The 27,192-nt window shown below is 35.5% G+C and overlaps 2 protein-coding genes and 1 long non-coding RNA gene across 5 annotated transcripts in view; 1 reads left to right on the top strand and 2 right to left on the bottom strand.

The window, feature by feature from the left end:
* Window positions 1-16,875, top strand: part of LOC136037992 (uncharacterized) — a 36,145-nt gene extending 19,270 nt beyond the window's left edge. The window contains exon 3 of the long non-coding RNA XR_010620103.1: window positions 16,809-16,875. This is a non-coding gene — a long non-coding RNA (uncharacterized LOC136037992). The remainder of the gene's footprint in view (window positions 1-16,808) is intronic.
* The window catches only part of LOC136037995 (UDP-N-acetylglucosamine transporter-like), a 446,903-nt gene that overhangs the window by 229,860 nt on the left and 189,851 nt on the right, over window positions 1-27,192 (bottom strand). The window lies entirely within an intron of this gene.
* Window positions 168-26,912, bottom strand: LOC136037988 (nucleolar transcription factor 1-like). Of its 2 annotated transcripts, none has more exons than XM_065720895.1 (4): window positions 26,663-26,912; window positions 14,593-14,706; window positions 6,378-6,468; window positions 168-300 (listed from the first exon to the last, which is right to left on the bottom strand). In XM_065720895.1, the coding sequence occupies exons 1-4, from the start codon at window positions 26,823-26,825 to the stop codon at window positions 219-221; spliced, it is 450 nt and encodes a 149-aa protein (XP_065576967.1). In that variant the 5' UTR covers window positions 26,826-26,912; the 3' UTR covers window positions 168-218. The 2 variants fall into 2 exon arrangements, with proteins under 2 accessions (XP_065576967.1, XP_065576968.1); XM_065720896.1 differs by lacking the exon at window positions 26,663-26,912 and adding an exon at window positions 17,919-18,609.

The raw sequence follows: 27,192 nt of genomic DNA, 5'->3' as shown, positions 1-27,192 counted from the left end.
TGAAGAAATATATAGATGTTACATAAATAGAAGGAGCCTTGATCTAAAATACTGAGATAATATTTAAAATTAATGAGATAATGATGTTTAAATTCATAAAATAAATGAGACTAATGAAATTAATAAAAAAAATCCAACGTTTGGATATTAAAATATTAGAGGTCTGATCTAAAAACAGAAATTTTTATTCGTATATACAATTCAAACTAAAACTGAAACTAAAAGCCGTCATCTTCATCACCAGTTGTGATGTCATCTTCATCACCATCATAATCTTCATCATCAGTTGAGGAAGTAATCCTGCAATAACAACTAATTAACTATCTAATTAAATATTTTTTCTAATAAACCGAAACAAAAAATAAATCAGATAGAGATGAAAAAAGAGAAAACACGCCAAGAAACAGAAATCAGACAAAAGAAAAGACGAGCAGATAGAGCTGAAAAAGAGAAAAAACGCCAAGATGTAGAATTTCATAAAAAAAAAACAAACAGGATTGAAAAGGAACGAAAACACCAAAATGTATAATTTCGTCAAAAGGAAAAAGAAACGGACAGGATAGAAAAGGGAAAGAAAACGTCAAGAAAAGAAAAAGAAATAGACATGATAGAAAAGGAACGAAAATGTCAAGAAAAGAAAAAGAAACGGGCATGATAGAAAAGACGAGCAGATAGAGCTGAAAAAGAGAAAAAAACGGCAAGATGTAGAATTTCGTCAAACGAAAAAGAAACAGACAGGATAGAAAAGGAATGAAAACAACAAGATGTAGAACTTTGTCAAAAAAAAAAGAAATAGACAGGACAGAAAACGTCAAGAAACGAAATTCAGACAAAAGAAAAGACAAGCAGATACAATTCGGATGGCAGCTAAGCGTAGTAACGAGAACTTCCGCCAATCTGAAAAGATTATTGTTAAACTACAAAAGCGAGCAAACGAAACCTTGCAAAGGGATGAATCAAATTAAAAAATTCCTCACAGTCAAAGAGTCTGGCCCAACTTTTGTCCGCAAGTCTCTTACGAAACTCTGTTATCGTGTCAACACAACAAAACTATTATCATAATATCATATTCGAAAAATCAAATTCATATTCGAAAATATCATATTCTGAAGAGATAACTTCTCTAGACATAATGTCATTGGGAGAAATAATACTATTGATCCTGTCATATCAACTCTTAATTCAATGGAAGAAAGATTAATTGCCTTAAATACCAATTTATGCAAATTGGATCCCTCCCTGGTGGGAGACAACAGGGATTGAGAGGAAATATTGTAAATGTTCCTGCAAACATCAAAGGTACCACCTCAGTTCTTCTGAGGATAACTACTAATTGTCAAACAATATTCGTTTCACTCAAACGAAATTTAGCATATAATCACGACTATCGACACGGAAATGTCAAACCACAAGAGCTTTTACAGGCATTAAATCATCTGTGCTCAACAAGTGATCTCTACAAACAACGGAATATATCAATATCAGTAAACGAGTTCGAATCTGTTCTATCTGATGACCCACAGGCATCAAAGGAAGAGACTTGTTAAAGGTCTTCAAGGTCAACATCACCGAGCGAATCTCTACGTCTACCGGTTCACCAAACTATAGAGAACACAAACGAAAGATCTCAAACACCACAAACTTTAAATAGCCCCAAAAATACTGAAGAAGTTCCGTCCGACCCAAATGCTTCTTCGTGGGAAGTAAGTCAAAGATTCCAGAAATGGTGGGAAATTTTGATACATTCATAATCCTTGACGTCAGAGATCTCATCGATAAAATATACGTAGCGCCAGGATAACAAAGTAAAGCTCAAGGTCTTTTCTATGACAAAGACTGCGAGATAAGCTTTTTCCCTACCTTATATGGCGGACAACCAAATTATAAACCATCCAAAATACAAGCAGCCCAAGCGGATTTCTTAAAATAGGAAATACTCAACATAGATTCTCGCTTAAGACAACACACGGAATTCGTACAAGCCAAAAAAAAAAATTATAAAAGAAATTCAACAAAAAAAGCCAGATTGTGCTTCGCAAGTGCATTAGGAACAAACATTTAAAGGCTGGAGATTTTCACAATGACACCTTTGTCCAGAAGCTTGTGAACTTAGACGAAGATTACAAAACTTTCAAAAACGTCAGAACAACGCCTGCATATTGGCAAGCAGCCAAGAAAGATTTGTTTGCTATGATACGAATGCTAGGCATCCCCACTTGGTTTCATTCTGTATTTTGCACTGAAACAAGGTGGATTTTCCTATTCAAAATTCTGGGTCTAAAAGTAGATACAAAAACTTATACCGACGAAGACGTTGAAGCTCTAACTTGGGAAGAAAAGTGCAGATTAGTACGGAGCGACCCTGTTATCTGTGCCAGACAGTTTCACCTTAAAGTGAACGCTTACGTCTCAAATCTTTTACACAACAAAGATATACTAGGATGCACAGACTATTTTTTTCAAGTAGAATTTCAACAGAGAGGATCTCCACATATTCATATGGGTCAAAGATGCACCAAAACTAAGTAGTGAAAATCAACAAGAGGTAGCAAATTACACAGACCAATACACATCCTGCGATATTTCCAGCTCGAACAGTCCAGATGATCTCACCTATTTGCAGATACACAAACATACTAAGTCGTGTTTAAAAAAGGAACGACGAGTGGATGTAGTTTTCACTTCTCTATACCTCCAAAGAATCGAACACCAATTTTAAAACCATTCAAAGAAGACGAAGAAACGTTCGAACAGAAGCTAGAATACCTGAAACTAAAGAATGAAATCGAAAAATCACTAAACAATTTGAAACTTGGGTCTGATCTAACTTTTGAGGCCTTTCTCTAGTTATTTTAAACACTGACGAAGAAACTTACATCAAAGCTATACGAAGAAGCTTGAAAACAGAGAAAATATTCTTAAAACGATCTCCCGCAGAAATAAGAGTAAACAGTTACAATACTACTTTGCTGAAAGCAATGAAATCAAATCACGATCTACAATTCCTACTCGATCCATATGCTTGCGCAGTATACATCACCGTAACAGCAAAACAGTAAAAGCCAAAGGGGCTTAAGCATACTTCTGTCTCAAGCAGAGAAAGAAGCTAGAAAAGGTAATGTAGGTATCAAAGAATCCATTCGAAAACTAGGAAACGTCTTGCTAAACCATTCAGAGCTGAGTGTCCAAGAAGCAACATGGTACTTATTTGGATTTCCTATGAGGGAAGCTAGTTGATCCTTCATAATTTTAAACACAGCAAAGAAAGAAGACAACTGTTTCCTACTTAAAGACATGGATAGCATAAAATAGCTTTCAAAAGATTTAGATCAACTTTGCTTCAAAAGTATTTTTGACAAATAAGAAAAACGACCAGCCATACTAGAATCGCTTTCACTGGCTGCATTTGCAAGTGACAGCCCAAAGACTGTCACGAATCAGAGTCTGAAGACTCTAACGAATCCAATAGTGAAGACTATACACGGTCAATAGATCAACCCAACATTATGAAACTAAGAAAGCGTAATATTAGCGATATTACATCTGGCAAAACAAGTTTGAGGCTGAGAAACAAATAAAAAGTTATTAGATATGTGAGATTTAGCAAAGAAAATGACGAAGAAAATCACTACCGTGAATTACTCCTACTGTATAGGCATTGGAGAAAAGAAGATTGTCTGACGGGAAATGCCACATCTTATAAATTAGCATACCACCTAATTTCAACAGCAATCGACAACATCAGACCTTACTTGGAAAACGACGCTACCACTGAAATTGAAAATATTCATAATGATGAGGAGTACGTAGACGAAAATAACCGAATGGGGGAAACGGTCCACGTCCGTGCAACACGAAGATGCATATGATACTACCCAAAATAATCAAGACATGCCTGGATTCACTAGTGACATCGGAATGAACTTTAACAGATCAATAAATAATTCAGAAGCAGAACTATCACGCATCACTCACGCACAGAAGAGCTAAGAGCCAAGAGATCATATGGTATGAGCTCTAACAAAATTCAAAATTCTCTATCACCCCCCCTCCAAATCCTCCAAAGAGAGTGGATCAGGTCCTGTGTCACAAGTGCCATATGAGCTCTTAGCTCTTGTTCGATAAAAAACTCTTCTGATTAGGTCCCCGAATTCTACATAAAAATAAATTCCCTAATTTCTTATGCAATTTCAACCAATTCAATTGATTTTGAATTGAATGAAATCCAATTCACCTGTACAACAGCAAACCTATGCAGCTGGTCCAACACCTGTCCAGTCAGCGTACGAAGCTAGACCTGGTCCTGTCCAAGCAGCCCAGTCAGCTTATGGAGCTGCACAACAAGAATCTTACGGAGTTGCAAAACCCCAGGCTCAGCAGGCATACGAAGCCGTGCCTGTAGCTCAGCAATCATATGAAGTCATTCTAGTTCCTCAGCAAAGCTATGAAGCTGCTCCTTTTGCTCAGCCCACTTACGACCTTGCTCTTACGACCAGCAATATATATATATATATATATATATATATATATATATATATATATATATATATATATATATATATATATATATATATATAGATATATATATATATATATAGATATATATATATATTTATATATATATATATATATACATATATATATATATATATATATATATATATATATATATATATATATATATATAAAATAATTTTAAAGCTTAGTAAGTAGTCTTGGTGTTTCGTTACCGTCATTAGGGGGAGGGGGAACCTTGGATAACGCATAAAGCAGAGAGATCAGTATGAAACTTGGTGGAAAGAATAAGATGAGGTCCAAGATAGTTGACTGAAATAACCGGACCAGATCCATTCTCTTTGGTGGAATTGGGGGGGGGGAAGGACTAAGTCGAAAAACCAGAAAAAATGAAGTATTTTTAACTTACGAACAGATGATTAGATCTTAATGAAATTTTATATCTAGAAGGATCTTTTGCTTTAGAGCAAATTTTGATGGGAGTTGGAGGGGGAAACCAGAACTCTTGGAAAACATGAAAAACGAGTTATCTTACGAATGGGTGATCGGATCTTGATGAATTTTGATGTTTAGAAGGACCCCGTGACTCAGAGCTTTTATTTTAAATCCCAACCGGCATTAAGCCTCTGATTTTCCTTTTAAAGCAATCTATTGGTTCTTAGAATTTTGTTAGAGCTCATACCGTAAGAGATCTTGGCTCAGAACGTACTTTTCGAGTCAAGTCACAAGCATTCAAAACCTAACTCTCGAGTTTAGGCAAAGTAACTGTTACTACGATGATACTTTTTCACAGTCCTTCTTATTGATACATTCCCATTAACAGAATGCTAAGTTTAGAGACGTTTCTTTGCGAATCTCCGGAATTTATACAGTTTTTTTATGGGTTGCCAATAGATGGTTCATTGACACTATCTACTTTAGGGCATGTATAAATTAGATGACCTTGCTGTTCACACAGAAACTGAGGGGGAGAGGGAGAACTTTCCATGGCACCCCTAAGAGCAGTAGGCATAAGTAGGAACCTACTACTGCTAACTTCAGTCATAATCCAGCCACCGACCGTCCTGTTCGGCTAATGATCATTATGCAAGGTATTATGCTGAATACCTTGCTGATATTGGATGAATTGAAGCCAATAATGACTGCTGAAATTATACAGATGGAAGGGGGGCATCCCATGGACATATGAATATGTCCTGACTGAGACAATCCGAGGAAAATCCTGATAGGTTCAAATTATCTTAAATAATCTCGGTATTAAAACAATCCAAGCCCATATCCAGGGGACTAGGGTTCTTGCCTAGGGTCAAACTTGTAGGTCAAATTAAGAGGGGAATCTCAAGGGTCGAAAAAACTGAGGAAATTTTTATTTGGCTCTTGCAATTTTAAAAGAGAAACGAAAAGTTACTTTGTAATGAAGGTTGTTGCATTTAATATTAGCTTGACATGTCTACCTAAATTAGGAAACGGGAGGGTAGTTCCATTTGGGTTGTTCATCCGTTTTTCTTCCAAAGGGCACTGACCATTAATGAACTTTAAGAAATTATGTGCATAAAACTTCAACCTTGAGAATTTGATCGAACAGTGAAAATCTGTACAAACAACTGAAAATAGAGAGACTATAGACGATTCTAATAAAAAATACTAAAATAATGTTCAATTGAATTTGAAATTACTACTGTTCATTTTTATACACATTACTAGAGTAAGTTATCAGAATAAATTAAGTTGTTAGTAGTATTTCCTAGTGATTTCATTTCTGTTCTTTAAATTATTTCTTCAAATTTTTAGAAAAACTCAAACTTTCTTAAAAAAAAAGAATAAAATTCTCTGAGTTTACAAGACTAAAAGAACTAACTTACAACTGCCCACTAGATGATGTGCCTGGCGTACCAGCTTCAATTTCCTCAATTTCAAATTCATCTTCAGTTTCAGTTTCAGATTCAGATTCATCTAGAAGAGCATGGGAAATGTATAAAAAAAACCTCAAAAAGAAAAACAAAAACAAATGTTTAGAAAAAGCTCAGGTATTTGGCGTGGAGAACTTCGGTGAACAGTTAGCATTTTTATCGGGGCTTCTGTCTCCATAGACTTCTGGAAAAGGGTAAGTAGCTATCCATCAACCATAGGGGCTAATTGTTGAATCAGTAAGTGGACGGTACTTGACACGCTTAATTTTAGGCTGGGGTATATAAGTGACACCTGACCAGAGCACAACGGTGTGATCACAACAAGCAAGCGGCCCAAGGGATTTGGGGGTTTGGTAATATGTCTCACAGTTGGTCAGGATTAGATCAACCATGCTGCAGGATTCATGTGTAGGGAAATTTACAGCTTGCTTGAAGGAAAGGCACAATGCCAGCCAGGTTTTCTTGGTTTGGTTAAAGTACCCAGCCAGAGCAATAACAAGGCTTCCATATTAGCACGGAGTCGACAGTCTTTTGAAGGTACTTTACAAGATCATGGCAGTTTTGATCATGTCAAGTTTCCAAGTTCCTGTTATGGTTACGATGGCATCATTGCTCTTCAGTAATAGTAGGTCAATCTCATCTATTTTATTGCAAGAGAATGGGCGTTACAAAGCAGGAATATGGGAAAATGCTTCTTTGCATTGTATGCGACGGGAGACAGAATTGGTTGGGACAGCTTGGAGCTTTCTGGGCGTGGTTCTGCGTCATATCTTGCGAGATAGGGTGGAGGTTTGTGATTTGAAACTTTAATTCTATGTACAACCTGTCTCTTTCTTGACGGCAATTGGGCATTCTGGCAGAGACAATTGTCTTAATCTCTTTACTGGGGCTCCCTTTGTCTGGTTTTGGCTCCAGCTCTTTTCCCGTAACGCCCTCTTCTTTTCAATCCCTACAGAGTAACACATCCTGTCGAAACCTTCAGCGGTCCAAGATCGCTTAAGCGAATGAAGCTGGATGGCGCTAGTGGTGAAAATGGATATAGTCTAATTTTAATGAGCGTTTTCATTTAGCTGCTGATACCTGCTTGACTGGTCATCACACCAAATAGTAGTCTGTGAGGAACTGCATTCAGCAGTATATGAATTTCTTAGGGTATTTGATACTGATCTCGCACAAATATAGAACTAGACTTTCCAGATGGTTTACAGCCTCAACGGCACAAGGAGCATGTATGTTGTTATATAGATATTTTATATAGATGGCGTCACCTCCAAGCAAGGTAAATAAAGTTCAAACAAGGCGATCTTCTCGTATTTAATTTGTATGACAATATCACTAAGCAAGGTCAGGAGCACTAAGTCTTCGTTACTTATACCATCGCTGCAAAAACTTGCGAAAAATCAGCACATTAAAAGATAAAAACTGGGATGACAAGGGACGAACAGAAATTATTCCATCTATGAAAGAGGCAGTCCCCCTCCTCAACGGAATAATTCCTATTCAGTTTAAGTTTTAATGTCGCCCCTTACTTTTGGTTGAAAAAAAACTTTTTTTATTTAATATATATTAGAACTGACATGGTTTATTTCCAAAAAATGCAAAAAGCAAACTATACATACATAGAATTTCTGAGTAGGGCAGGAGACATGATAATGAACGGTTCCAACCTTCTGAATATTAATCCCTCTGAATAATTTCTGTTTGTTTAAAGTTTTAATGTCGCTCCTTACTTTCAGTTGAAAAAACTTGTGTTTTTATTTAATTTCTGAACGTTTTCGAATTAATGTATGTTTTGAGTTTGGCTCACTGCACATCAATAATTAAAACGAAATTTGCAAATTATTTTTTTTTGTCCAAATAGCTTTCTCATAGTTTTGATCGAACGATTTTGACAAAAAAAAGGAGTGGGACTAGAGACTTAGTGGCATTCCTATTTTATGTTAATTAAAAAGGCAACTAGGACTTTTTTTACAAAAGTTTTATTAGTAATCAATATACGTAACTTACGAATTAAATTACATAACGAGATTCTATATTTATGTATTTTTATCACATATATGAGGGGGCTCGCCCCCTTCTCAATACCTGGCTCTTTACGCTAATGCTTCAGTCTTGTCCTAATTCTTTATGAATGACCCCTGAGTCACAAAGTTCGTAGCATAAATAGTTGAAATTACTAAAAATACTTTAGCGTAAAGAGCGAGGTATTGTGGAGGAGAAGGATCCCCTTATATACGTAATAATTTCTGGTCATTTTAAGTTTTAATGCTGCTCCTTATTTCCAGTTGAAAAAGCTTTTTATATTTTTATTTTCTCATTGTTTTTTTAAAATGATTCAGAAAAATTCTCTTCCCTCGTGATAAATTCCTCCATGAAAAGATCCTCCCGTGTAACCACATCACCCTCCCTAACGCGAAAAAGTCTCCCGGAAAACGTCTATACATTTCCCAATGACTGTTACTATATGTAAACAATGTTAAAAGTTTGTAACTTGCAGTCCCTCCCCTGGGGACTATGGGAGATTAAATCGTAAGCCCCCTCACTAAATTTTAGGATTAATAGGTCGATGCCCCTGGAAAAAAAATCACGGATCCGTGATCAGTAGAATACAAAATTTCACATTTGTGTAGAGAGGAGCTTGAAACTTCTTTTGTTGGGTTCTTTAATATTCTGAATCTGATGGTGTGATTTCCGTTAAGATTCTATGACTTTTCAGGTGTTTTCCCCTATTTTTGAAATAAGGCAAATTTTCTCAGACTCGTAACCTTTGATGGGTAAGACTAAACTTGGTGAAAATTATTTATGTAAGATCAGCATAAAACATACAATTCTTGTAAGATGTAACTATAGGTATCACAATTTTGTTATTTAATTTCAGTTACCATTGAGCTGAGTCGCTCCTTACTTACAGTTAATTGCCACGAACTGCTAGATTGTCCAGTCATGTGGACGTTTACTTTCCCTTCTTTAGTCAAACCGCTTTTTTCTTTGTATTTTCTCCCTTTTATAAGATAAATCATATGATTGATGCATTGTTTCTGTCTATTAATCAGTGCCTTTCTCTCTTCTTATATGAATGAGATATTATCTATTCATTGTGAACAGCACATAATTTTTACATTTTCTAGTAACGTATTATTTTGAACAAGGGTCAAAAATAGTGGCTCTAATAGGTTGTTATTTATTGCAAGCAGTAGATCTTTTATCATTCCAAGTCTGTTTGGATCTTGCATTATCCATTGGTTTCATTGGTCTGTGTTACTTATCTGTGCCGTAATTTCCTTGTACGTGCTCTCTTGTATATCTTGTGCCATTTTAGGATCAAATATAGGCACTGAGGGCTTAGGAGACATCGTTAATACTTGAAAATTGGGCCTAGCAACTTCCTCTGTCTTCAACATCCTACAACAGTCCTCAGTATTTGGACATTCACTACTTCTTACTATTTCTTGGTGGCTCGGTGCTGTTCCATATTATGGAGTAATTTTAGCTGCAAAAAAAATATTTTTGTGCATTATCGTTTCATGAAAATTAAACAGAAAAAAAAACGATAAAAGGACAAGAAAAACAACATCAATTTTTCAACGTTTTAGTAATTTGATTATGAGCTAGAGTTAATGTAATTTGTTAGTTGGTTTTATTTGGATTTTTTGAGCCCTGGTTTAAAACTTATCACAAAATTATTTGAGGAACACTTTTTTTTCTGTTCAACACAAAATTATTTATTGAATATTGTTATCACCAAAATATTTGAAGAACACTTTTTTGCTGTTCAACACAAAATTATTTATTAAATATTGTTATCACAAAAATTATTTGAAGAACCCTTTTTTGCTGTTCAACAAAACTTGTTGACATACTTCTACATTTGGGGAAATAATATTTACTATGAAAATAAATTGCAAATAATGCTTGAAAATAAAAACATCAGATCCTATGTGAAGTTTTGACGTTTTATGGGTTTTTATTGCTATAAAAAATCATCTTTAAAGGACCCCTTCTCTTAGCCCAAATCCTCATATTTCTGGTGTATTCCACAGTATAATTACCAATCTTAAAAAATGTATTTAAGAAAATGAAGCTTAAATGAAATATTTCTTGCTTTAAAACTTATAAGTAATTCAATTTTTCAAATTTTCCGGTTCCAGAATATCCAAAATAGTATCACACATTTGGATATCTCGTCCAGTTTTATCTCTTACATCCCGGCAAGTTGATTTCAACGTTTAAGGAAGAACAATTGCGTTATTTTCTGAAAAATATTCAACCACACCTACCTTTGAGGTGTAAGAGAAAGAAGCAAGCATTAAAGATGTCTCATTATTTGAGTTTAAAGAATTCATGCCTGTACCCTTTGACACTAGTAACCTACACAGATCCAAGTGACAGTTCTGTGCGGCAAGATGTAAAGGAGTTGAGTTACTAGAATTTGAAGCTTCTATTGTAGTGCCATTTGAAACCAATAGCTGACAACCGCTTAGTTCTAGAGGTGATGCAGCATAACGTAGAGGTGTTTTATTCAGAAAACATCGTTTGAAACCCCAAGTAGAGAAATATTTACATCTTCAGTGTCAACAGCTATGTGTAAAGGTGTTTAATTAAATGAATTTATAGCATCTACTCTAGCACCCTTTGAAACTGGGTATTGACAAATATCTTGATTTTTGTTGTCTACAGCTGTATGTATAGGTATTTCACCCAAGAAATCTACGTTATCTATTTTTGCACCCATGGAAATTACTAACTGACATATATTTAGATTTCTAGTCGCAGCAGCTATATGTAAAGATGTTTTTTTTCCAAGAATTTATGACATTCAAGTTGATTTTTGAATTAAAATGGAATAGTTGTGGGGCAAATGAAGTCATGGCTAATTGTAGAAAAAGCCAAGATGGATAGTCCAATTAAGTAGGCATCAAGTCATGGTTAATTTACCTCCTTCATGGCCGTCGTTACCATCGTTTGTTTTTAAAACGAGGTTGAGGCAGAAGGCCTCGACCGAGTCCGTTGATTTTTGAATTAAAAATGGTTAATTTTACCCCCTTCATTGCCGTCATTACCATCTTTCACTTAAGCTACACCTCTCATGCATGTCACTCCACAGTGCCGAACTAGAGTCCACCTGTTGGAGGGTCTTACCGGGGAATCCTCCAACAAAACTGTTTTTTCAGAATCTATGGCATCTATTGCAACCCCCTTTGAAATTAATAGCTGACAAATATCTAGATTTCCAGTCGCCCGGAATTTAAAGCATCTATTTCAGCACCCTTTGAAATCAATAGCTGAGAAATATCTAAATTTCTGGTCGCAACAGCTCTATGTAAAGGTGTTTTTTTCCCAGAAACTATGAAATCTATTGCAGCACCCTTTGAAATCAATAGCTGACAAATATCAAAATTTTCATTCTTAACAGCTATATGTAAAGGCGTTCGATTAAAAGAATCTATGGTGTCAACTATAGCACCCTTTGACATTAATAGCTCACATATACTTAGATTTACATTCGCAGCAGCTGTATGTAAAAGTGTTTCTTTCCTAGAATCTATTGCATCTATTGCAGCACCCTTTGAAATCAGTAGCTGACAAATATCTAAATTTCCATTCTTAACAGCTATATGTAAAGGCGTTTGATTAAAAGAATCTATGGCGTCAACTTTAGCACCTTTTGAAATTAGCAGCTGAGAAATATGTAGATTTCCAGTCAGAACAACCCTAAGTAAAGGGATTTTATTGCAAGAATTTTTGACATCAGCACCTTCTGAAAGTAGTAATTGACGAGTAATTATATATCCATTTATTGTCGCACCCTTATAATTTATTGGCTGAAATATATCTAGATTTCCAGTCGCAACAGCTGTATGTAAAGGTGTTTGTTTCCAAGGATCTATGGCATCTATTGCAGCACCCTTTGAAATCAATAGCTGACAAATATCTATATATTTAGTCTAGATTTCTATATATTTAGTCTAGATTTCTATGTATTTAGTCTAGATTCTATATATTTTATCTAGATTTCCAGTTGCAGCAGCAATATGTAAAGGTGTTACATTTAAATAATTTTTGGTGTCAACTTTAGCACCTTTTGAAATTAGTAGCTGACAAATATCTAGATTTCTGGTCGCAGCAGCCATATATAAAGGTGTTATGTAAAAAGACTTTCAATTTTATTCACGTTTATGACCCTCTGCAGCCTTTTTTCCATATTGATACTGGTTAATTAGTCCATGTTGTCTTGTGTTAGTTTGAATTTTGTTTTTCTTCGCTGTTTATCGTATTTGTTTTTGTTTATTTATTTATAATACTCCGTACTTTGTGTTTTTTATACTTTACGGGTAATAAAGTTCATTCATTCATTCATTCATACTCTCCCTGCCCCGTTTCATTCCTCCCAAACCCACCTTACCTCCCTAGCCACCCTTACCTCCCGAACCCACCCTTTCTCCCCTAATCACCCTGCCACCCATAAGAAATTCAACATTTATCACCTCAAAAAATAATCTTTTAATTTCTTTTTAAACTCAAGTACGTGTCCCGCCGCCCTAATGCTCACTGATATTCCATTCCGTACACTTGAACCCAGGTGTTTCATTGAGAATGAAGACTGGGTACCATGACGTAAATCTACAACTATATCACTATTATGCTTTGATCCATAATTATGCAGATCACTATTTGTTTGGTAAAAACTCTTAAAGATATCCGGGGCTAGGCCATTCATACATAGTAACACAAATACACATTAAGGAGCTTCAGCGACGTAAAGTAGGCCCGACTGTCATGCACATCCTGGACATTTCTACCTATTGTTCTACCAGCTTTATTTTGTAGAATTTGCACTCGTCCTTAGTTGAATAAGCAGTTGCTGCTCCTTAGGAGGCAGCTGTAGGAGATATATGGATAAACCAACGAATAATACATAGTTAGAAGTATCCTCTGTGGGAGAAAGTGCTGCAGACGCCGAATTATGCCAACCCCACGGGTGACTTTTGATGAAATAGCGTCACTGTGACATCTACATGACAGGTGGCAATCCAGATAAAAACCAAGATAGCGGAGATGATCAACTTGCTGAATTGGTTTACCACATAAAGCTACGAGTCCATGCACATCTAGCGGTGTACCAACTCTACAGAACGTCATTAAAAATGTTTTGCGGACATTTACGCACAGTAGACTTAATGAGGTAAAGACCTCTAGCCTTTTCAGTGCAAGACTGGCTTTTCTCACCAGCTTCTTCACAGATGAGGCAAACACAGTTAAAATGGTATCATCAGCAAACGAGGTAAGACACACATCTTTCAGGTAAAAACGCATGAGATCAACATAGATAAGGTAAAGAAGCGGACCCAACACTGAACCTTGTGGTACTCCAGACATCACTGGAAATGCTGCTGAGTTTACATCACTCAAGACTACTTTGAGATATCTTTCTGTGAGATAGCTTTAAAACCATTTCAGGCACTTTCCTTGGACACCTAACGACTCTATCCGACTTAGTAGCGTTTGAAAATCAACTGTATCGAATGCTTTGCGAATATCAATAAATATAGACAATGGTGTTTCACCTCTGCCTATACCACTATTCACTGATTCCATGAGATGTTGCAGAGTATTCGTCGTCGAGTGCCCTTTGTGAAATCCGAATTGGGTGTCACTCAGTAAACTGATTCATGAACCACTTTTTCTAGTAGTTTAAAAAACAATGGAAGAATAGAAATTGGTCTCCAATTCTCAATTTCCTTTTTAGGGCCACCTTTATGAAGTGGTATCATTTTTGCAACTTTTAGCTGATCAGGAAAACTACCCTTTTCAAGTGACAGACTAATTATGAAGAGTAGACGCGGTAGTATATATATTGCTTTAAACGGTCGAAGAGATCAACTCTAGCAGAATTTGATTTAAAAAATTTAACTATTTTAAGAAGTTAATCATGTGTACACGGATCAAACGCTAATTCAAAATATATGATATGTTCTTGAACCTGTTGACATCTATTTTTTACACTGTTTTGCACTTCACAGCCAACATTAGAGAAAAACTATCGATATCAGCTGACCCATTCCTCCCACGAAATCATCCAAGTGAGCACTGGGCGGCTTATACACCATACTAATTATATTCTTTTTCCCATCAAATTCAATTTCAATTGAAAAAACTTCAGGCTTACCTTCCATCCATATACTAAGATCATCCCTTTCCTGATAATTCAACCCATTCTTTACAAGGAAACCAACACCACCACGACCCATCAATACTCGCTTCTTGGTACGAAGATCATAACCTGGAGATGAATACAGAGAGATCAACTGGTTTGAGCTAAAAAATGTTTCACACAATCCTATGATATCAAAAGAAGAAGAAAATTGATCAATTAATTCTAAAATATCTAGGTAAATCGTAGTTACGTGGACATTCCAAGAACATAGTCGCAGACTCCTTTCATTTATATTTTGATTATATGGTAGCCGAATATAATCACTCCCTCATAGGCTTTAGCTCACCACTCGTTATACGATCATCACCAGCAATAACTCTGGATAAATAATCCTGAAGATTAAAACGATCTTGATCAGACTTTACCATTTATCACATAAGAAAGAACAAAAAGTAACACTTCAGTATAAACAGGAAAAAAATAAGAGGAAGAAGAGTAAATAGGGAAGACAGATAAATCATGGGGATAAGAAATGATAATAATGAATCTAAATAATAAATTAAACATAAATATGCGTAAAAAATGCGAAAAAGAATACCATTAAAAAAGAAAAATAGAAATTAAATAAATAAGAATAGAAGAAAAACAATTTTAAAACGCATAAATCAAAAATACTATGTAAGGTTGTCAATAGACATGATCCGCCTAATCGGAGCAGTATCGGTTTCTCGCATAAAAATAGTCGGTTCCAAACCGATCCAAAGGATGTAATTATTAGAATTTATCAGTCCCAGCCTGTTATCTTTGGGCACAGAGCGGGTCCTAGGGGAGAAAACGGAGTCAGCTGTATCGGGTAAGTCCGTAGATAACATTTCTTTTCTGGTCCTGGAGGGAGGAACAGGGTCACCTGCCTCGGGTGCCTTAGGAAAATCTCAACAGAAAATTCCATCCATGGGAGATGAAAATTTCCACGCCCTCGCGGAAAATTCGCCCCTTCAAAATTATGGCAAAATGTGTTGGAGAACATCCTACAATATTTACTTTCACATTTCATTTTATTTTAGTCCTCTTTTCTTTTTTCTGGGGACTTGAGTTATCATAGCAGGGTAAGGTTTTGGTTAACACTGGAGCTCTGGAGATAATATCAACCCTATAGATATACTAATTATATACCTTGAAGTAGTTTGATAAAACAGATATATCAACATTTTGATCCGACATATTAGGAGTTAGAGCAGTGCTGGGTATCAGAAAAGGAGCTGAAACAGAGGTTGGTTGCCTTCCGGTAGCTCTTAGCCTCTATGACAGATTCTGAAACTTTCCAGTTTTGATTGAATGAGTCCCCTCAAAAGTTTCCCTCCATTTGAAGTGGGCAGGGAATAAGTTTTTGCGCTTTTCTGGCCCTGTTTTGGGCTATATGTTGAGAAACGGAGTCCTCTTAGCCTGTCCTTTCATATAAGTTTCGGGCTAATCAAAAAAGTTTGGCCCCTTTTTTCCGCTTCCTTTGTTAGAGGAGGGACAGATTTCTAAGGGACCAATTCTTTGAATAATGTTTTGTACATTAGCCCACTTGGGCCAAGGAATTAAGGCTGTAAGCTTTAAATAGATCAAGAAAAAAATTTGCTCATTTCTGGGTCTTTAGCCCCTCCCCTTTTCACAGCAAAATGGTGAAGTTTCACGCCATTTGACTCGCAAAATAAGACAGTTCGTGGTAACAAACCGTAAATAAGGAGTGGCCCGGCTCAATAGTAACCAAAACTCTAAAAAATGGATACATCAAATCTAAAAAATACATCAAAAGAATCGGATTTTTATGTTGATTTCAAATATATAATTTTTATCAAGTTGAGTCATACCCATCAAACGTTACGAGCCTGAGAATATTTGCCTTATTTTCGAAAAACGGAAGAAACGCCCCCTTAAGTTCATAGAATCTTATTGAATCTTAATGAAAATCACACCATCAGATTTAGCGTATTTAGCGTTTCTTTATTTCTACTTCGTCCCTTTCTTGTGTTTTTTAGTCGTTGGTTCGCAAATATAAATGTTCATTTTTATCTTTTCTTTTATTTATACTCCGCCCTTTTCATATTTCTCTTCGCGTATTCTCAGTTAAAATTAAATTTCCCCTGTTACTTTGGCCTTATGTGGTTTTGATATGTGCAACATTGTCTTATTGTTTGTGCTTCAATTGGTTATTTTTTTTTCTATTTGTTTATTTTTTTTAGTCTGTACTCATTGCAAGGTGTAAAGCTAGCAATATCTACACTCCACAAGCTGAGAATATGATGCTGGAACTTATTGAGTCATGTACACCAAAAGGTATTTACTTTTTAATCAAAATCTTCCTTTCTGTGGTGAAGATGGACGAATGGCATAAAATAATTAGTAACGGGCAAAGCTTCAGTTCAATACTGTTAGATGGATCCCTGCATCATTCTCTTACCATGAGTATTCGTTAAATGATTTACATTGTAAAATCGCTTGAATTTTTCTCAAGTTCATTTCATATTCTTACGAATGAAATTAATTATTAAATATTAATATATTAAATTATTTTAATTAAATTATTAAAATGACAGTATATGGTTTCGTTTGTGTTTGTCAAATTTCATCACAGAAACATATTCCATTACAATTTATTTGAAAAAAAATTTGTGGCTTCAAAATCTTCTTATTACTTTTACTAATTTAACATTTATGACTAAAGAACCAATTAGGTTTTTTAAAAACGCAAATACTCCCTTTTCAAAACAATTTATATTCTGAACCCGTATTAAGGTATTGCTTCATTAAATGAAGTAGAGAAATATATTAAAGAGGTTCCATTTTAGCTAACGCTATTAACCCTATATTAACGCTATTAATCTTATTCACGTTGTTGCCCAAGAGTGAAGGATGCTTAATTACGCCAGTTAAGAAAAGCCGCCGCATAAAAAAAACTGTTCCTTTTCAAAACGCTCTCCTTTCAGAATAATAAACTTAATTAAAATTAATTTTTGTGGTTAAAAACTTTCAAAAAAATCTTTATTTGAATAAGCTTTGTATATAGAGAAATAATATAGAGAAATATAGAGATATAGAATATAGAGAAAGATATAGAAATATAGAGAAATAATATAGAGAAATAATAAGCTTCCCGTCAAAGCAGATAATCCATTATCTTCATCATCAAGTACCGAAATCAAAGTTTAGAACAAGCAATAATAACCATTTTGAATGAGAGACCAATGCTCTCCCCCCCCCTTTTCTATGCTTAAATGTAACTTGCACTTTCTAAAAAACAGCTGATAAGAAAATATTTAATATCCGTTTCAAATTAGAAGCCAAGTCCATACTTAAATCTCTTGAATTTGAGTCCAATTTGAAGTCCACACATTTGAATCCTTTGAAACATTTGAATGACTTTGTAATGAAGGCAAACAACAGAGTATCATTCACAAGAAGGTTAACGGAGCAGTGTTGGCCGGTTATGGAGCACCATTAATAGCAATGGTCCATTCTGCAATTCTTTGCACACAAGAAGTCCACATTTTAAGTCCACACATTTGAATCCTTAAGATTTTGCAATGAAGGCAAGCAACAGAGTACCATTCACAAGAAGGTTAACGGAGCAGTGTTAGCCGGTTATAGAGCACCATTAATAGCAATGGTCCATTCTGCAATTCTTTGCACACAAGAAGTCCACATTTTAAGTCCACACATTTGAATCCTTAAGACTTAAAATCCATTTTTTTGGACTATTCTGAATAAAATGGCTATCTGCCCTCCCATTTTTTGGTCACTTAAAAAGGGCAATAGAACTTCTAATATCCGTCTGACTGAGCCCTCTCGCGACATTTTAGGACCACTGGGTCGATGGGATCACCCTGGGAAAGAAACAAAATAAAAAACAAAAGAAAACTATTATCACGCATCCGTGATCTGTCTTGTGGAAAAAATTCAAAATTCCACATTTTTGTAGATATGAGCTTGAAACTTATACTGTAGTGTTCTCTAATACACTGAATCTGATGGTGTGATTTTCGTTAAGATTTTCTCAGTTTTAAGGGGTGTTTCCCCCTATTCTCTAAAATAAGGCAAATTTTCTCAGGCTCGTTACTTTTGAAGGGTAAATCTAAACTTGAACTTATAAGATGAAACTTATATATTTCAAATTAGCATTAAGATTTAATTCTTTTGATGTATATATTGGTATCAAAATTCCGTTTTTTAGAGTCTTGGTTACTATTGAGCCGGGTCGCTGCTTACAGCTCGTTAGCACGAACTGTTTGATAAGCTGTCACGCACCCTCTAATTTTTAAAAAGCTCTATTTCATGGTGACAGAAACAAATGAAAACCTGAATGGCGTATATTTAGAAATAGCTTTGTTATCTGAATTAAACGTACGAACCTGATTTTCTTTATGTCATCTGACTTATTAATAAACTTAAGTGATATTTTCAAGAGAATATCTCTGAAAACTTCTGCTGTAGGTACGAAAACTTGCCATCCATTTGCAGGTTGTCGAAAGGACATATCAGCAAAATCTTAGGAACAGGTTCTTGTGTGAAACTAAAACTTACAACGCTTGCTGTGGGGGATGTTGAATTAACCGAAAGACAATAATTGTATCATAAAACTACTGCTTAGTTCCTACGGCTACTGCTATTGCTACTATTATTATTACTGCTACTACTACTACTGATAAACCTAAGGGTATTAAGGAGAAGATTATGGGCAATGTTGTAACTATATTAAAATATATCACAATACACTATGCCCACGTAGGTTTTCAACAGAACATATCAGCAATGATCGGTTGAGGTTCAGCTTCAGGATCGATTGAAAATTTCATATTGTGCTGAAGGGAATTTTGAAGAAAAGGTGCTCTGTGCATAACGCTTCCGACTAAAGCGACTACTCCTACTACAAATATTGTTACATAAGCAAAGGGTATTAATTAAAATTAATAATTTTAATAATAATAAAATTAAAAAGAATATTTAAGCGGATGCTGGACTAAATTAAAACGAAATATCATCATGCAGATTGTCAGTAGGTAAAGAAAGCAGTATCACAATAACAGCTTACGTTGTTAAGTTAGACCTTTCAGGGTAAGTTGTGTAAGATTCGGGGTAAGAAAACAACATGTGTTTGATACTTCTTCTACGGTTAAAATAAATTTTTATACGACGTTTAGGGTGAGTTTTAATTAAATGAAAAACCACACATTCAACTATTAAAAGGGTATATAAGCAATATCATAGACGGTGCGGCTCTATCATGGCTAGTAATATCATTGAAATTTTAAAGGATTGCATATTTAAAGTTCTAATATCCTTTTTAAGAGTCAATAGTGATTGGAGGGCAATAACAAGCAAAGCTTCTTGGGCCGAATAACTTTTTTATGTTTGCAATAGTATTTTTAGTATTAATAAAATGATTGATTGAATGGTTGATCAATCCTCCTCTTTTGCTCATAATTTTTCAAACACTTCAAATCAAAATTTAATATTGCCATTTTGCCTCGCATGGCTGAACGGTCTTGTTACTGTATCTCTAGGGCTTGCGTTGGTCAACCCTCCATAGGTGTTTTATTTGCCTTTTATGTTTAAAGACTAAATGTTGCCTCAAGATTGAAACAAAAAGGCTCTGTGTGTATGCTCATTGCCAATAAGGCATCTCAGCAGTATCCCAAAAACGATCGAGGGTAGTATGTTCAAGTTTCTGGGCAAGTTCTATGACTACTTCTGGACTTAGAATTTAACTAAATCAAAAGAGTGCGAGTGTATCCAAGATATCAAACATCATAGATAATTGTTTTTGCGAATCGTATCAAGTTTTATTTTTCAGGCCAACTGGAGGAGGTGTAAAAATGAATTAAACGCTACTATTTTTGTGTAGATTCTTAAGAAGTATATCTTACTGAAAACTGTTGAAAAATTGTAGCTAACATACAAATTGCAGGCCAGACTATAAAAATGAACAAAAATGATTTTACCACAAAATAGCTTTTTCGCAGAAAACTAAAAACTTCCACTAAACCAAAAACGAGCAAAAATAAAAGCAAGTAATCTACCAAGTGTAAAATTACCACAAATCTGCATTGATAAATAAATAAAGTCCAAAAGAAACAGAAATTCCAATAAATAACTTTCATAAATCATCTATTATTAGCATTTTAAGAATAAATAACAGCGGGTGTTTACTCAACTGACAATGCACATTCATTTGAGTTCTACGTGTTTCAGAATCAAAATAATTTTTGATAAAATAATTTATCAAAATAATTAGACGTTATTTTTCGTGCCAGTTTTATTATAAATCAGTTTGTGATAACAAAATTGTAAGTTAGGAGAAACACGGCCCAATAGTAACCGAAACTATTAAACACTGAATTTCTATATCAGTAGATATACAAAAATAAACGATTGGCTTATTATGTTGGTATCAAACATAAAAGATTCATCAAGTTGATTATCCGTCAAATGCAAGGAGCCAGAGAAAATGTCCCTTATTTTCGGAAAAGGAGAGAACAACCACTAAAGTCAAAGAATTTTAATGGAAACCACGGCATTATATTCAGCGTGCCAGAAAGCCCTGGTGTAGAGTTTTCAAGCTCCTATTTGAAAAAATGTAGAATTTCGTATTTTTTGACAGAAGAAAAATCACGGATGTGTATTTTTTATTCTTTCAGGGGGTATTGAACAATCTAGTTCTGGAAAATTAGGAGAGGGTTTATTCAAACGGAAAATAAAAGATCTAGTGTGTGTTTTTTTTTTTTAGATTGAGCATAAATATTGAAGGAAAACTAGCCCCTCTGCCGCGCCCCTTTTCTTTAAAATAGTTCGATCAAATTTTTAGATATACATTTCGTTCAGTATAGCTGAAAGGTTTATTAACTATGCCCTTTCAGATAAAATGATTACGACACGACTGCCTGTCCATGGATTATTCTTTACGGTTGACTGTGTATGGCCATGCTCTTTGACCTACGTAATTGGATGGATGAGTAGGGTTAATGCCTCATTCAAGTTCTCATTTATATTAATTATTAAAGTAGGAAAACAGTCTTCCTTTCTCCCTCTTTTTTTATGGTGTATGTTTTTTTTATTGGTGATTACTCTTTTTTGATTATATAATGCCGGGATCTCCCCAAAGCCTCCCCCCCATTTATATAGTCTAAAAGTATAGTATACTTCTTTTCAGAGTGCTCCCTCGAAAGACCTGGCAATACTTGGGACCTCCTAGAGCCCTCCCCTAGAAGCACCCGCCAAAGGATAAGACCTCAGCGAATATATTCGTATATCTCATAATAAAATGTAAAGCAATAAAAAAGATAAGGAATATAAAAATAATGCTGAGAATGACATAAATGATGGGCTCCCCAAGGAACTACCTACCAAAAGAAAGTGGGTCTTCTAGGAAATATTCCAATAGATAAAAAAAACCTGAAATGGAATGAAGATTGACTCCCCTTTAATCTGAGATAATAATAATGATAAGAAAAAGGTGTTTTAATATAGGAAAATAATTATCTAAAAAACAAAATTTAAAAGAAATCGCCGTGTTTCCAAGTACTATTTGGTTTCAAAGTATATCTGGAAATGCTTGCGCATTAGAAAAAAATCTTTGTACAAACGCAAAATTGATATCCCCTTTAAATTAAACAAGAGCTAAGAGCTCATATAGCACTTGTGACGAGGCTGGACGATGGAAGAGCCAAGAGCTCATATGGTATGAGCTCTAACAAAATTCTGCGAATCAAAAGATTGATTTAAAAGGAAAATCAGAGGCTTAATGCTGGTTGGGATTTAAAATAAGAGCTCTGAGTCACGAGGTCCTTCTAAATATCAAAATTCATTAAGATCCGATCACCCACTCGTAAGTTATAAATACCTCATTTTTTCTACTTTTTCCTCTCCATTCAGCCCCCCAGATGGTCTAATTAGGGAAAACGACTTTATCAAGTCAGTTTGTGCAGCTCCCGGTGACGCCTACCAATTTCCATCGCCCTAGCACATCCGGAAGCTTCAAACTAGCAAAAGCACTGAAACCCACCCCCAAACTCCCCCAAAGAGAGTGTATCTAGTACGGTTACGTCAATCACGTATCTACGACATTTTCTTATTCTACCCACCTAGTGTCATCGTAATTTCTCCACTCTAAGCGTTTTCCAAGATTTCTGGTTCCCCCTCCAACTCCCCCCAATGTTAGCAGATCTGGTTGGGATTCCAAATAAGAGCTCTTAGAAATGAGCTCCTTCTAAATATCAAATTTCATTAAGATCCGGTCACCCGTTCTTAAGTTAAAAATTTCTCAATTTTTTTAATTTTTCCAAATCAACACCCCTCAGCTCCTCCAAAGTGAACAGATCCGTTCCAATTATGGTAATTACGTATCTAAAATTTGTGCTTATTCTTCCCATCAAGTTTCATCCCGATCTCTCCACTCTAAGCATTTTCCGCACTCAAATAGAGTGGATCCGTTCCGGTTATGTCAATCACGTATCTAGGACTTCTGCTTATTTTTCCAGTAAGTTTCATCCTGATCCCTCCACTCTAAGCGTTTCCCAAGATTTTAGATTCCCCCCAAACTCCTCCATATGTCACCAGATCAAGAGCGGATCCGTTCCGGTTATGTCAGTTACGTATCTAGGATTGGTTTTTATTCTTCCCACCAGGTTTCATCTTGCCAAATGATCTCTCTGCTTTAAGTTTTTTTCAGGATTTCCAGTTCTCCCCAACTCCCCCTTAATGTGTCTGGATCCGGGCGAGATTTAAAGCAAGAAATCTGAGTTACGAGGTCCTTCTAAATATGAAATTTCATTAAGATCTGATCACTCCTTCGTAAGTTAAAAATACCTCATTTTTTTAAATTAACCCTCCCCCCAGCTCCCCCAAACAGAGCGGATCCGTTTCGGTTATGTCAATTACGTATCTATGACTTCTGCTTATTTTTTCCACCAAGTTTCATCCCGATCCCTGCACTCTAAGCGATTTCCAAGATTTTAGGCTCCCTTCCTCAAACTCCCCCCAATGTCACCAGATCTGGTCAGAATTTAAAATAAGAGCTCTGAGACAAGATATCCTTCCAAACATCAAATTTCATTAAGATCCTATCACCCGTTCGTAAGTTAAAAAACTTTATTTTTTTCCGAATTAACCGACCCCCCACTCCCCCCCCCCAGATGATCAAATCGGGAAAACGAATGTTTCTAATTTAATTTGGTTTGGTCCATGATAAACCCGCCAAATTTCACCGTCCTAGCTTACCTGGAAGTGCCTAAAGTAGCAAAACCAGGACAGACAGACCGTCGGAATTTGCGATCGGTATATGTCACTTGGTTAATACGAAGTGCCATAAAAAAATTCTGCTTGTTGATTGATAATGAAGATGCAACAGGAAGCTTATTGCGTCATTTTTATAATATTCGTCGGAAAATTCGTTGGTTTTATACTTATGTTTTGAATTTAAATAAATTAACGTTCGAGTTTTGTCAAATCTCGCTTTTGTATAAGAAACATAACGAAAGAGTAATGAACTGTTGTGCGAAAGAGTATTTTTTTGATCGTTTTTATTGGTTGTAGGCCTTGCACTCGTTAACTGGTTGTTTTATTGCTGAGGCAAAGGAAATAAAACATTAAACAACATTCTATTTTGCTTCAAAAGCAATATCCAAAGAGCGACTGTGGGTATTAAGTTGAACTTTTCAAGTTATATTGAGAAGGGATTGGAGAGCAGCCAGCCCTTCCCTCTCCTTGCCCTTTTTATGTACAAGTTATGACAGTTACAATTTCAAAATTTTCATTTTTAAATTGTAATTTTGTTCAAACAAGTGAAAACATTTAATAGCAATACTTTCTGGGGTGCCATACACCCTATAGCCCCACAATTTTTTTCCGTATTTTGTCTTTATGATTGTGTTACACATTTACCCAGATGAAAATATAGCAGTGAAGCTATTCTTCTCTATTGATAATTGTTTTTGTCCTTGCTATTTTGTTTCGTTTTTGACATCAATGTTCAGGAATATATTGCGCTAAATCAAGAGGCACTATGTGTATCCGGTTTATCAAAAACGGGGATCTGAAGTGTTTTAAAAATGGCTGAGGGTTTTAACTTGATACTTTCAGGCATGTTGAAAAGTGGTTCGAGGGCCATAAGCCCCTTAACATGCCCTTTTAGTTGTCCTCCCTCCGATAGCGTTCGATCAAAATCTTGAGGTAGACATCTCGTTCACAATAGTCCAGAGCTCCGACAGCTATGCTTATGGGGATGACAAAGCCCCTCACAGCTTCAGAGACAGATGCCGAACACAATTAAACACAATGTGTGTGTGTGCTGGTTTCAAGAAGAACTTATTAGCAATATGTAAGGAAAGATTAAGGGTATTAAGTTAAAAATTGTACGTTATGTTTAAAGCTGCTCTTTATATCTGTTTTCCAAGTGGGAATCTACTCTAGAGAATTCATCTGAATGCCTATAATACGCAAATCCATCAGACAGTGGAATGTCCCCTGCCGAGCTTGTGCTAGTAGAAGGAACTGCTGAACGGGAACTTAATTCCAAAGAAGATTTTGAACTTTTGGAATGTTTACTGATGACTCATTTATTACATCGTGCGAAAGGGTATCTTTGCAGACATAGTTCCTGTATCATTCAACTCTGTTGAAACAAATACCTATTTATAAATTTTGATTGGATGCGTTTAGGACCGAATCCCTTTTGAATCTTAAAAAGAGCCATAGAACTGTGAATTTTCAATTGGCTGAATTCCTTTCAAAGTTTGTATGACAGTCCATTCTACACAAAGTGGCTTAGTAGAAAATAAAATAATAAGACATTGTACCTCCTTCACGCTATATTACAATGGGCAGTGCTATTGCGCCACTACTTTAAAATAAATGACCAATTTCTCAACTTTGATTAGTTTGGAGCAGAGAGAGCACCTAAAAAGGGCATAAAGGAGACAGCTAGTTCTCTTCAAATTCCTCCTAAGCAGCCCCTCAACATACCCTGAAAGTTTCAACCTAACACCCTCAGATGTTTCTTAGATGTTGTTGATATATTCCGTTTTTACAAACAACAAGTATTTTTGTGCTTGAAAAAGTGCAAACATCAATAATGGACAATATTCATAGCTTACAGACCTTGCTCCTGGGACTAGGGGATAGTGTAAATTACAGAGGAATGGCTATTTAACATTTAGAATTTTTGAAACAAATGGCGAGAGTATCTCAATTTTGATTAGAAACATTTAGGGGAAAGGCATGGAAAGAGGCCCTGATGCAGTTTTGACTCAAAAAAAGACAATGGAACTTTCGATATCCAATTCACTCTGCGCCCCTTCGATTTTTTTGCTATCACCCCCTCCATATAAAGTAAACCTGGTAAACAAGACACCATTAATCTATTAAAGCCTTATGAGTCTTTACTATAACCAACACAATGCTGCTGATTCAGTAATTCAAAATACACACTATAAATTTGGTATATTTATAAATAAAATTTTTGCCAAGGCACACTCCAGTCAACACTTTATTTGGTGGGTAGACAAATATATAACAAATTACAACAAGCTTTAATTTACTTATAGTTAATAATGGAACTTAACCGGAGTTGTTTGTTGAAGTAGAACTGTCCTCAAGTTCATGGCCACCTTCTTTTGAATGTAAAGAGCGGGCTTGAAACATAAAGATTTATTTGAGGGTTACTGTCCCTTGCTACTCCCGATGAGGCTTTGACTTTTCACCTCTGATGCTGTATGATATGCTTCTCAATCCTCAAACACAAACACAAAGGCGATGGGAAAAAAGATATTTTGCATACAGTCAAAGAATATAATCGGTTCTAAATAAGCACCTCTAGAAAAAACCTTTTATGTCGCTATTTAAAAACCTACTGTAGACAAAACAAATATTGATAATATGTCTATAATTGATGAAAATATGTCAAGCTTAGATTTAAAACGTCTTAGAGGTTTCCTTAGGACTAACATTCAATAAATTCATGTTTTTCCCTCCTCAGCTCAATAAAAAGAAGTTTTTAAAGCTTACCTTGAGGCCATAAAAATCATTTGAGGTAATAGAGGCTGACCTGGATAATGCATTGGAAATAAAGTCCCAAGGATCGCAGTTGAGATAGTAGTACATCCATAAATTGTATCAATTGTATCATCCATAGACTGTATCATGTTGAATACGGATGCCACTAGCAACCACTCGCTGTTGGATATCACTATGTAAGTAATCGGTTTCATTTGCTGGTACTCATAGTTCTTTCTAGAAAGAGAGCAAATGAACAGGATGAGCTGGAAAATAATATAGTCAGAGCGCCAGATTCTGTATCGTGCACCCACCCATGCCGGAAGGTACAAAAATGCTGAGGACGGATCCTAGGGTAGTCGACCATGCTGAAAGCAAATATTGTAGGGCGCATGTTCGCCGTTGGGGAGTTTCTGAGATATAGGCCAAAAACGCCTAATTTAGCCTATAACTAAGTGTGACGATTCACGATTTTTTGCTTGTTATTGGGTTGAGGAATCCGGCGTAATGTTATATCAATCGAAAGAAGAGATTTAGATCTACAAAAATATGATTTTTAAATTAAAAAAAAAAAAACATTAT

The sequence above is a fragment of the Artemia franciscana genome, chromosome 17 (genome assembly GCF_032884065.1).
Source record: "Artemia franciscana chromosome 17, ASM3288406v1, whole genome shotgun sequence".
NCBI lineage: Eukaryota > Metazoa > Arthropoda > Branchiopoda > Anostraca > Artemiidae > Artemia > Artemia franciscana.
Note: the sequence above shows the minus strand (reverse complement) of the source record. Positions and strands in the feature narration are given on the sequence as shown.

Coding starts and splice junctions, on each gene's coding strand:
- LOC136037988 (XM_065720895.1), bottom strand. CDS start 26,825: ATGAAACCGATTACTTACATAGTGATATCCAACAGCGAGTGGTTGCTA. Junction 6,469..14,592: donor TCTTAGTATATGGATGGAAG/GTAAGCCTGAAG, acceptor ATGCTCTTCTAG/ATGAATCTGAATCTGAAACT. Junction 301..6,377: donor ACATCATCTAGTGGGCAGTT/GTAAGTTAGTTC, acceptor TTGTTATTGCAG/GATTACTTCCTCAACTGATG.